Source organism: Ochotona princeps, chromosome 16 (assembly GCF_030435755.1).
Source record: "Ochotona princeps isolate mOchPri1 chromosome 16, mOchPri1.hap1, whole genome shotgun sequence".
Lineage (NCBI taxonomy): Eukaryota > Metazoa > Chordata > Mammalia > Lagomorpha > Ochotonidae > Ochotona > Ochotona princeps.
The window spans coordinates 8915347-8925441 of NC_080847.1; the positions used below are offsets into that span (position 1 = coordinate 8915347).

The 10095-nt window shown below is 47.4% G+C and overlaps 1 protein-coding gene across 1 annotated transcript; it reads right to left on the minus strand.

The window, feature by feature from the left end:
- Positions 1-645: 645 nt before the first annotated feature.
- On the minus strand, positions 646-10059 carry TERF2IP (TERF2 interacting protein). The gene is made up of 3 exons (XM_012926574.2): positions 9327-10059; positions 5511-5635; positions 646-1228 (listed from the first exon to the last, which is right to left on the minus strand). Exons 1-3 carry the CDS (start codon positions 9997-9999, stop codon positions 833-835), a joined length of 1194 nt encoding a protein of 397 aa, XP_012782028.2. The 5' UTR covers positions 10000-10059; the 3' UTR covers positions 646-832.
- Positions 10060-10095: the final 36 nt, after the last annotated feature.

Genomic DNA, 10095 nt, shown 5'->3' on the forward strand with positions numbered 1-10095 from the left:
AGCAGCTAAAATTGTTAGTCCCTTTATGGTTCTGATACCCGAACGGCTTCATGTATACAACAAAACAAAACACTGGTTGACAAGATTCAAAGTTATATTTATTTTCAATAACAAAAACAACGCAACAAAGTGAAACTGACCCACTAATTTTTAAGTCTAATGCAGTAATTATAGCACAAAATAAATTTAAAAAAAACATTACTATTCACACAGTAAGGTTGTTCTGAAGACTTTTTAGGACTTCATGTCAGTTTTAACCAAAACTTGAGTGGTAGGTAAAGAAACATACTTGAGACATGACATGACTGGGAAGGGACTGAAGAAAAGGACAGCAAAGCAAAAATGGAATTCTCAAGGCAGTAAAGTCAAAGCTCACGGGGGTGGGGGTGATAATCAAAGCTTTGTAATTAAATCTTTCCACAATTCTACACAACTGACTTGGAGTATTTCACAAGCTACAGGAGCATCTGCCAAAAGGCAAGAGGCTCTTCACACATGCCTCCTAACTTTCCTCCTCTGACTTTGTCCCTAGCGTGTCACCAAAGATCACTACTATGTAAACCAACCCCTCAATGGTTTAGATTTTCCTTTCATAGACACTGATATTTGCCAGGAACAATTCTAAAAACACATATTCAATTTTGATTTTTCTTTTTTTTAATCTTCCTACACAGCTCTGCTTGGTTAAAAATTCTGCAGCTCACAGAGCAATGGCAATACCATGCAGAAGACAAGTGTCTGTTCCAATGTAAGAACTCTGTAAATCCAAATATCAAAATTTTCTTTAACAGTCTCATCTGCCACATTTTCCCTTTTCTCCTTATCTTGCCAGTTACTTCTTTCGGAATTCAATCCTCCGAGCTACATTTTGAGCACCAAATTTTTTAACCAGTGCTTTCCTGGTATCTTCATCATCTTTTTGCAAATCTAGGTCATCTTGTCGGGACCAAATAGGGCATCCATCAGCTCTCCGACCAGACTCTAAAAAGGAGGAAGTAGCTTCCAGCTCACCACTATTTTTCAGAAAGGCCTGTGTAACCGTTGACAGATCTAAGTTAAACTTTTCCATTAATTGCCGGATGATCTTAATGGCAGCTCCCACTTCTGGCGCAGAAACTTTCTCTTCTTCCTCTTCCTCATCAGGCTGCACCTCTGAGTCTTCTTCAGGTGTGGAAGGATCATCATCACACATTGTGATATGTATTTCAAAATCAGGGCTCTCGTCCACCTAGAGAAAATGATGAATAAGACTAGTTCCTAATTACCAAGTCTTGAGCTCTTTCAATACCTGGTCTCTCCTAACTCCCACTCCCTCACCCTCTGTATTCCACACAAACTAGACTTCCTTCAGCTGCTCCAATATGCTGCGCTCCTTCTTGCCTTTTGAATGTGTGTGTATACTCATGTGAGTACACAGGTGATAATGTACAGCCTTGTATTTGTGTTTCTATGACTATAATTTTCCAAGAGAACATTAGATGTCATGCTGAATAGGGAAAATGTATGAATAAACATACGTATGAGGGTACTTCAGAAACTTCATGGAAAAACCATATTACGAGCAGGTGCTTGGTCCGGTGGTTAAACCAGAGCCTGGAACATCTACACACCATTTCAGGGACCCTGGTTGGACTCCCAGCTACTCTACTTCCACTCCAGCTTACTACTAAAACCCAGAAGGCAGCAGCTCAGGATTCAAGTATCTGGTTCCTGCCAAAAATGTGAGAATCCAGACCAATTCCAGGTGCTTGCCTTCACCATAACCCAGCCCTGGCTGCTGCAAGCATATGGGGAATTAACCAGTGATGGGAAGATCTATGTCCCTCTATGCCTTTCGAAAAAATTAAAATAATAACCTTTAAAAAAGTTTTAACTGATTAAAGTATGAGTTTGCTTTGTAAGACACAGCAACAAGCATTCTAACTTAGGATGTAGTGATATTAACCACTGGATTACCCCTACAAAAACATTTTAAAAAGTTAAACTCTGGGGCCCGGCGGCATGGCCTAGCGGCTAAAGTCCTCGTCTTGAAAGCCCCGGGATCCCATATGGGTGCTGGTTCTAATCCCGGCAGCTCCACTTCCCATCCAGCTCCCTGCTTGTGGCCTGGGAAAGCAGTAGAGGACGGCCCAATGCATTGGGACACTGCACCCGCGGTGGGAGACCCGGAAGAGGTTCCAGGTTCCCGGCTTGGGATCGGTGCGCATCGGCCCGTTGTGGCTCACTTGGGGAGTGAATCATCGGACGGAAGATCTTCCTCTCTGTCTCTCCTCCTCTCTGTATATCTGACTGTAATAAAATGAATAAATCTTTAAAAAAAAAAAAAAGTTTCCCAGTACCTATGAAACTGTGTCACGTAATACAATGTAATTAATGAATAAATTAAAAAAAATTAAACTCGGGCCCGGTGTGGTAGCCTAGCAGCTAAAGTCTTCGCCTTGAACACGCCGGGATCCCATAAGGGTGCCAGTTCTTTTTTTTTTTTTTAAAGATTTATTTATTTTATTGGAAAGGCAGATGTACAGAGAGAAGGAGAGACAGAGAGGAAGATCTTCCATCCAATAATTCACTCCCCAAGTGAGCACAACAGCCGGTGCTGCGCCAATCCCAAGCCAGGAGCCAGGAGCCAGGAACCTCCTCCAGGTCTCCCACGCGGGTGCAGGGTCCCAAGGCCTTGGGCCATCCTCGACTGCTTTCCCAGGCCACAAGCAGGGAGCTGGATGGGAAGTGGAGCTGCTGAGATTAGAACCTGCACCCATATGGGATCCTGGTGCGTTCAAGGTGAGGACCTTAACCATTAAGCTATCGTGCCAGGCTCCATGGGTGCCAGTTCTAATCCTGGCAGCCCCGTTTCCCATCCAGCTCCTTGCCTGGGGCCTGTGAAAGCAGTTGAGGACAGCCCAGAGACTTGGGAGCCTGCACCCATTTGGGAAACCCAGAGGAGGCTCCAGGCTCCTGGCTTCAGATTGGCACAGCCACGGCTATTGCAGCTGTTTGGGGAATGAATCAACAGATGAAAGATCTTCCTCTCTGTCTCTCCTTCTCTCTGTATATCTGACTTTGCAATAAAAATAAAATAAACCTTTAAAAAAAAAAGTTAAACTCAAGTACTGGTACTCTGGTGTAATGGGTAATAGACCATCAACCACAATGCTGGCATTTCATATGGGTGCTGGTAAAAGTACTGGCTGTTCTGCTCAACTCTGGTCCAGCTCCTGCTAATGGTCTTAGAATATAGTGCAGGATGGCCTAAGTCCTTGAGCCCTTGCATCCATTTAGGAGACTTGAAAGAAGCTCCCAACACCTGGCTTTGGACTAGCTCACCTCCAGCCATTGCAGCCATTTGGGAGAGTTAAACAGCGAATGGGAAATCTCTTTCTCTGCTTCTTTCTTTAACTGTCTTTCGAACAAATAAATCTTAGGGGAAAAATATATACAAACCCGTCTTAACTTTGAAAATTTTATATTGAATCAAAGTATTCAAACTAACTCCTCTGTCAGGATGCAATCCCTGCAGATGAGCACAAGAACCAAGGCTGGGGGCAGCCCAGAGCAGGCCAGGTTATGGTACCCACAGCCAGCATACATATTGGTCAGGTCTGGGGGCGGCCCGGCTGGACCAGTTCATAGCACCACTGGCAGATCCAAGAACCAGGACAGGGTGCAGGGTGGCCCGGGTTGGGCTGCAACACCAGCCAGTTTACATTAGGGCTGTGGACTGAGGGCTGCCTGAGCTGGGATAAGCTATTAGCACCCGTCAGCATAAACTGGAACTGGGGGAGACCAGGCCAGGCCAGACTACAGCACCCGTTGGCAAGTGCCAAGGTAAGGTGGGCCATGCCAGACTGAGCTGCAGCACCCACCAGCACACGTGAGACTGGGGGTGTAGTGAGGGAGCAAGTCCGGTAAGGGGACTGTGGAGACCTCCCCTGCAGGCAACTGTTCCCACTGGCAAGCATGAGAACTGGGATTATCGCAGACCAGGTCAGGCTAAGCGACTATACCCACTGCTGCACGCACAAAACAGAGTAAGAGCAGGCTGGTTGGGCATTGCCACAGCATCAGCTGGCAAGTGCTGGCACTGGGGGGAAAATCCTGTCAAGCTAGACTGCAGAACCAACTGGAAAGTGCAAGATCTCGGGCAGGGCATGGGCACCTCTCTGATGGGCTGTAGCTCTTACCAGTGAACATAAAAGCCAGGGCTTGGAGAAGGCCTGCCTAGACAGGTGGTGGTGCCCACTGCATGAGTGTGGGCTAGATAGAGGGGTTGGTTGGGTTGAGCTAGGCTTCAATGCCCACTGATGTGTACAAGAACTGAATGCAATGGGGAACAGACTGGGCCAGTCTGCTGCACATTGGCAACCACAGGAACCACGTCTAGGGGCAGGTCTAGTGAGGGTTATTGGGGGGCTCTGACTAGGCCACAGCTCCTGCTGGCATATGTCAGAGCAGAGTGTGTGGTAGGAAGAGTTGGCCTGGCCGCAGTATCCATTGGTTTATGTAAAACATGGGGCTGGAAATAGAACTGGCCCAGCAATTGCAACTACCAGTGTGTGTCACAGACAAAGCTGGACCCCATACTGGCAAGCACACACAAGAGTCAGGTCTTGGATCACCTCAGATGAGGTTTCTTTGGGGATCTCCCAAACTGAACCAGTGGACTCAGAACTCCAACCATTGGGAGAATCGTAGGATCTGTGGCCTGACCATGGAGTGCATGTGTCAGAACCGGGCCTTCTCAGTAACTGAGAAGGAGCAGTGGACGACATGCCCAGATGCACATGGTATGGCAGTTCATTGGAGCCTATGGATGACCTCTGGTACAACAGCAGAGGAAGAAGGGTAGAACAGATTGGTCAACTATCTCAGCCAAGCGTTGACAGCAAATATCTGGCCAAAGAGGGACTCTAAGGCAGACTATGTCAGCCAATGGACCTTAGAAGGATTTCCTCATCCTTGGAGCAGCAAAATCAACAGCATTTCAGAACTTCCAAAATTACTTGAGCACTCAGAGCATGCTCCACACTAGGGACCATGGGATAACATTGGGTGGCCGTTCCACATCCTCCAATACTGAGGTGGCTGGGAGGCTGGGTGCAGCTTCCACTTCCCCTGGATACAGGAAGAAGAAAAAGAAAATTTGGAAACCATTGTCTCACCTTTTTTCCCCTAATCCTGGACCCTTCCCACCCTAATCAACTATGTAAACATCATCAAAAATAAAAACTTTTTTAAAAGGATAGAAAAAAAGTTTTCAACATATACTATTTAAATTTTACCATCATTCTTGTTTCTTCTCCTCAAATCGTCCTGCTAAATCCAAAGCCTTTGCACAACAAAGCTTCAGAACATACCCGAGGCACAGATGACTCCTCCTTCCCATTTTTTCCTCCTGTCTTGAATTTCTCTTACCCTCCTTGGCCTTAGATGATGAAAAGAGTAGATGGAATAAACAGTTTCAAATAATGGAAGTAGAGAAAAGATACATAAATAAATCTCCATCAACATACCACAGCCTCCTCAAACTCCCGTGTAGTCTCCATAAGCATTGTTTTGACTGTTCCTTCATTCTCTTTTACCTCTTTCTTCACATACTCTCCTTCGGGCAAGTCTGGAGTTCTTTTATTCTGCGGTTCTATTTAAGAGAACAGCATAAATTAGTGTTTTTGCATAAACCAAAAATATTTTGAGATCTGGTCCAAGACTAGGCCTACACTCAGTATTTTTTTAGAAGACATCTGTTTTTGATTCAGAATGGTAAAAACATATGACATGAATGTTTAATAATTTATTTTTTCTTAGATTTATTTTTTTTAAAGATTTATTTTTATTACAAAGTCGGATATACAGAGAGGAGGAGAGACAGAGAGGAAGATCTTCTGTCCGATGATTCACTCCCCAAGTGAGCCACAACGGGCCAGTGCGCGCCAGTCCGATGCCGGGAACCTGGAACCTCTTCCAGGTCTCCCATGCGGGTGCAGGGTCCCAACGCACTGGGCTGTCCTTGACTGCCTTCCCAGGCCACAAGCAGGGAGTTGGATGGGAAGTGGAGCTGCCGGGATTAGAACCGGCGCCCATATGGGATCCCGGGGCGTTCAAGGTGAGGATTTTAGCCACTAGGCCACGCCGCCGGGCCCTCTTAGATTTATTATGTATTTCTTCGGAAAGTCAAATTTACAGAAAGATCTTAATAAGCCACTATGTTAATCAAGTAAACTTCAGAACAAACTGATGCCCAGTAGTGTAACAGTACTACTGTGACCAAAAGGAATGCATAGCAGACAAGGGGTTAAGAGTGGTTGTCTCCAGGAGAGGAGCAGAGGAAGGCTCCGGTAACAGGAGGACTCAACACTTCTCCAGTACTCGAACATTCCTGCAGGACAAATTCCTGGAAGTAGGCCTACAGTGCTCCAAGAGAATACCCATGCTGTCAGGCTGCCCAAATGTCCACCAAAGAACCGTACCAACTTGCTGTTCCTGACAAGGGAGAAGTTTAGTTGTTTTCCTATGCCTCGTCATCTTATCCATTTTGTTAATCTTGCCAGTTTTATAGATAAAATATGACATTTCCTTATTCTGAATTACTTTTCTTACAAATAAATCCAGTACTCTGCTAAGAGTCTGATATACTTTTGTTTGCTAAAATATGCATATGCTGATTGATCCTTTATTTCCTTTTCTGGGAACTTTCCATCCCATCTTATTTGCTAATTTTTCTATTAGTTTTCCTTTTACCTACAGACTTCTGAGAGCTCTCTGGACAGTAAGGAAACCAAGTCTATCACAATTTAACAGGAGTATTTTTTGTTTGCCTTCTGGCTTTGCCACCAGAAATTTTAATTTTTAAATAATCAAATATATAAGACTTTCTCTAGTCTGTGTCTTCAATGTCATGACTATCATCACACTAACATTAAAAAGTGTCTATATATATGATAATGTACTTTGCATTTCTTTCCATAATTCTTAATTTCAACTGTTAAATATCATAGTACAGCACTATTTAGCAAACTCTTCTCAAATTGCATTTTAAATCTTTGCCACAGTAATAACAAAAAAAAATCTCTGCAAAAAAAAAAAAACTGACAGGAATTGCAGTATTAGTATTAGTGATTAAAAAGATCTGAGCCCAGCACGGTGGCCTAGCGGCTAAAGTCCTCACCTTGAATGTGCCAGGATCCCATATGGGCACCGGTTCTAATCCCGGGATTAGAACCGGTGCCCCTGCTTCCCATCCAGCTCCCTGCTTGTGGCCTGGGAAAGCAGTCAAGGACGGCCCAATGCTTTGGGATCCTGCACCCGCGTGGGAGACCTGGAGGGGGTTCCTGGCTCCTGACTTTGGATTGGCTCAGCTCCAGCCATTGCAGCCACTTGGGGAGTGAATCATTGGACGGAAGACCTTCCTCTCTGTCTCCCCTCCTCTCTGTATATCTGAGTTTGCAACAAAAATAAATCTTCTAACAAAAAAATCTTATGAGACTTAATAACTTTTAATTGTCTATGGCCCTTGCTGTTTTGCTTGCTGAACTGTGGCCCACTAACTTTTTACGTGTTGAGATCTTTATGTAGTATAGCCATAAAGCCTTTGCTTATAATGCAAATTACAATCGGCAGTTCAGAGGATTTCAGTTCTGGCCCTCTGCTGGGTTTAGCCCCCACCTTCTGCTTGTTCCCTGAGTTGTAATTAGAAGACCTTAGTTTGACAAGTTCTTGGGTCTTCCACTCTTGGAGTCCTGCTCCCCACACTGTGGCAGGAGGTTTCTGGTAAATAAATCTTGTTTTGCTCAAAAAAAAAAAATACATCTGAAAAATATTAACAATTAACTTGAAAAAACTACACATGCACAAATTTCTAAATAAAAATGTTCATTTCTTTTTAACAAACATTTTGTTAGATAAGTTGAACCTAGCTTAATTCTATTCTAAATTCCAGACAGCTTGCCAGTGGCCCAGACTTCAGTGACTTAAGTGCAAGGGCTTCCCCACGTGATGACCAGCTTCCTGCACACAACTAGCCCTGACCTCACCTGCTCGAACTCTCCACAACCACCATACCTCCCTTCCCTTGTCGTCCCTCCACAGAGAAAACTCTTTCCCAGATAACCCTCTGGGCAGTCCTCTGACAGCCTTGAATTAACTCTGCTTAAAAATCCATTTATTGCAAATAATGTGGAAACAATAGTCTTACCCACTTTCCTGTAGCCCTTGACCCTTTGTGCCCTAATCAACTATGTAAAGATTATCAAAATTGAGCAATTTAAAAAAAATCCATTTATTACAATGTTCTCTAGAAAGCAATGGATGTCTCTGTTAGATCCCCAAAGCCCAAGTGTCTGGCACTCAAGCACCTGTGAATGGGACAATCTCAAATGTCACTTTTCCAAACTTCCTAACAAGCATGCTGGATAAGAGAAACACACCATACTTCCCCAAACTTCTTGAATGAAGAGTGAGGAAAGGGAGGGGGGAGGGGCAGCCTGCCTCAGTATATAAAAGGATCTGTCACAAGCTGTCAACACCAGGTGCAACCCAAGCCTAGCTGGGCGCCTGGTGCTAACCACACCAGCCTTCCAACTTTAAATTCAACTGCTTACAGAGCAGAAACTCCCAGATCAGAAACAAGCAGGGCCAGGAGGAGACCTTCCCAAACCGACCATAGCCCAAGTAAAAACTGGCCTGGCACACTTTCAAATCAACTTCAAAGCAGGAGAAAATCGGCCCTCTTCCCCAAAGAAACCTCTGTGAGAAGTCAGTTACCCCATTGCTGATGAGGAGAAAACTGGGTAGCTGGTAAGGGGCAAGGCTGGGAGGTTTCTCTGTACACAACCCTAGTCAAACCCTAGTTCCTAGGAAAAGAGATGAAAAGGAGGGAGAGGAGAAAATGGTGCGAATGCACCCCAAAATCCCAGGCAGGAGTGGCAGCGAAAGGTAGCCTAAGTGTCAAAATGGACTTCTGACAGCGTCGAGAAGAGTATGCAGCCGCATCCTCACTCCCATGCACCCACCCGCACCCCGCAGCCACGCCCCCTCCCACGCACCCACTCGGACCCCACACTCGCGCACCCACTCTGAGGCACCCACCTGGACCCCTCAGTCGCGCCCTCTCCCAGGCACCCACCTGGACCCCACAGATGTGCCCTCTCCCAGGTACAAACCCGGACCCCCAGCCATGCCCCCTGCCAAGGCACACATTGAGACTTCTCAACCACCCCCTCCGAGGCACCCATCCGCACCTCGCAGCCGCGCCCCCTCCCAGGCACACATCTGTAACCCGCACTCCCCACTCCCACCCACCCACCCGCACCCCGCGCCGCCGCAGCCCTCACCCCCACTATCCGCGGCCTCCGGGTCCTGCTCAGCCTTCCGCTTGAGCGTCTGTGAGGAGGGGCTCACGGGGGCGTCTCCCAGCAGGTACTTGTGCTCCTGGCCCCGCAGGTGCTTCAGGTAGCGGTCCTTGAGCGCCTGCCACGAGTGCTGCGTGAGCGAGCTCTTCTCCATCGCTTTCCACAGCGCGTTGCCGGTCACCGAGCTGGGAGAGCGGGCGTTTTCCTTCACGTAGGTCAGGATGGCCACGTCGTCCGCGTCCGTGAAGGCGATCCGGCCGGCGAGAGGCTGCGGCTCGGGCTCCGCCGCCGCGCCCTCAACCGAAGCCCCGGGCTTGGCGTCTGTGCCCTGGCCGGCTCCGGAGGCCAGGCCCAGCCGATAGGCCTCCAGCCCCAGCCTCTCGTTGCGCTCCACGCAGTCCAGGATGTACTGCGTGGAGATGAAGTCGCCCGAGGCCTCAGCTAACGCTTCCCCGGGCTGGGCCAGCAGCACGGCCCCGGGCTCCTGCACTCGGCACAGGGTGCCGCCGCCGTGCAGGATGAGCGTGGACAACCGGCGCTTGGCCGGGCTAGGCCGCACGTAGAACGACATGGAGCTGCCGTCCTCTCGGACGAACAGAGTCGAGGAATGGGTAGGCCCGTTGGGGTCTTTGCCCAAATCCATCGCCTCCGCCATGTCTGTCACCGCCGGGGTGACAGGGAAGCCAGCTGCTGCCACCGCAGACTACCGCCACCACAGACAGCGATCGCCAAACCCAGCAGCACGTCTGCG

Excerpts from the sequence above, each read along its gene's own strand:
- TERF2IP (XM_012926574.2), bottom strand. The coding sequence starts at position 9,999 with ATGGCGGAGGCGATGGATTTGGGCAAAGACCCCAACGGGCCTACCCAT. Across the intron at positions 5,636-9,326 it reads GGAGGCCGCGGATAGTGGGG|AACCGCAGAATAAAAGAACT; the intron begins GTGAGGGCTGCG and ends TCTCTTAAATAG. Across the intron at positions 1,229-5,510 it reads GGGAGTTTGAGGAGGCTGTG|GTGGACGAGAGCCCTGATTT; the intron begins GTATGTTGATGG and ends CATTTTCTCTAG.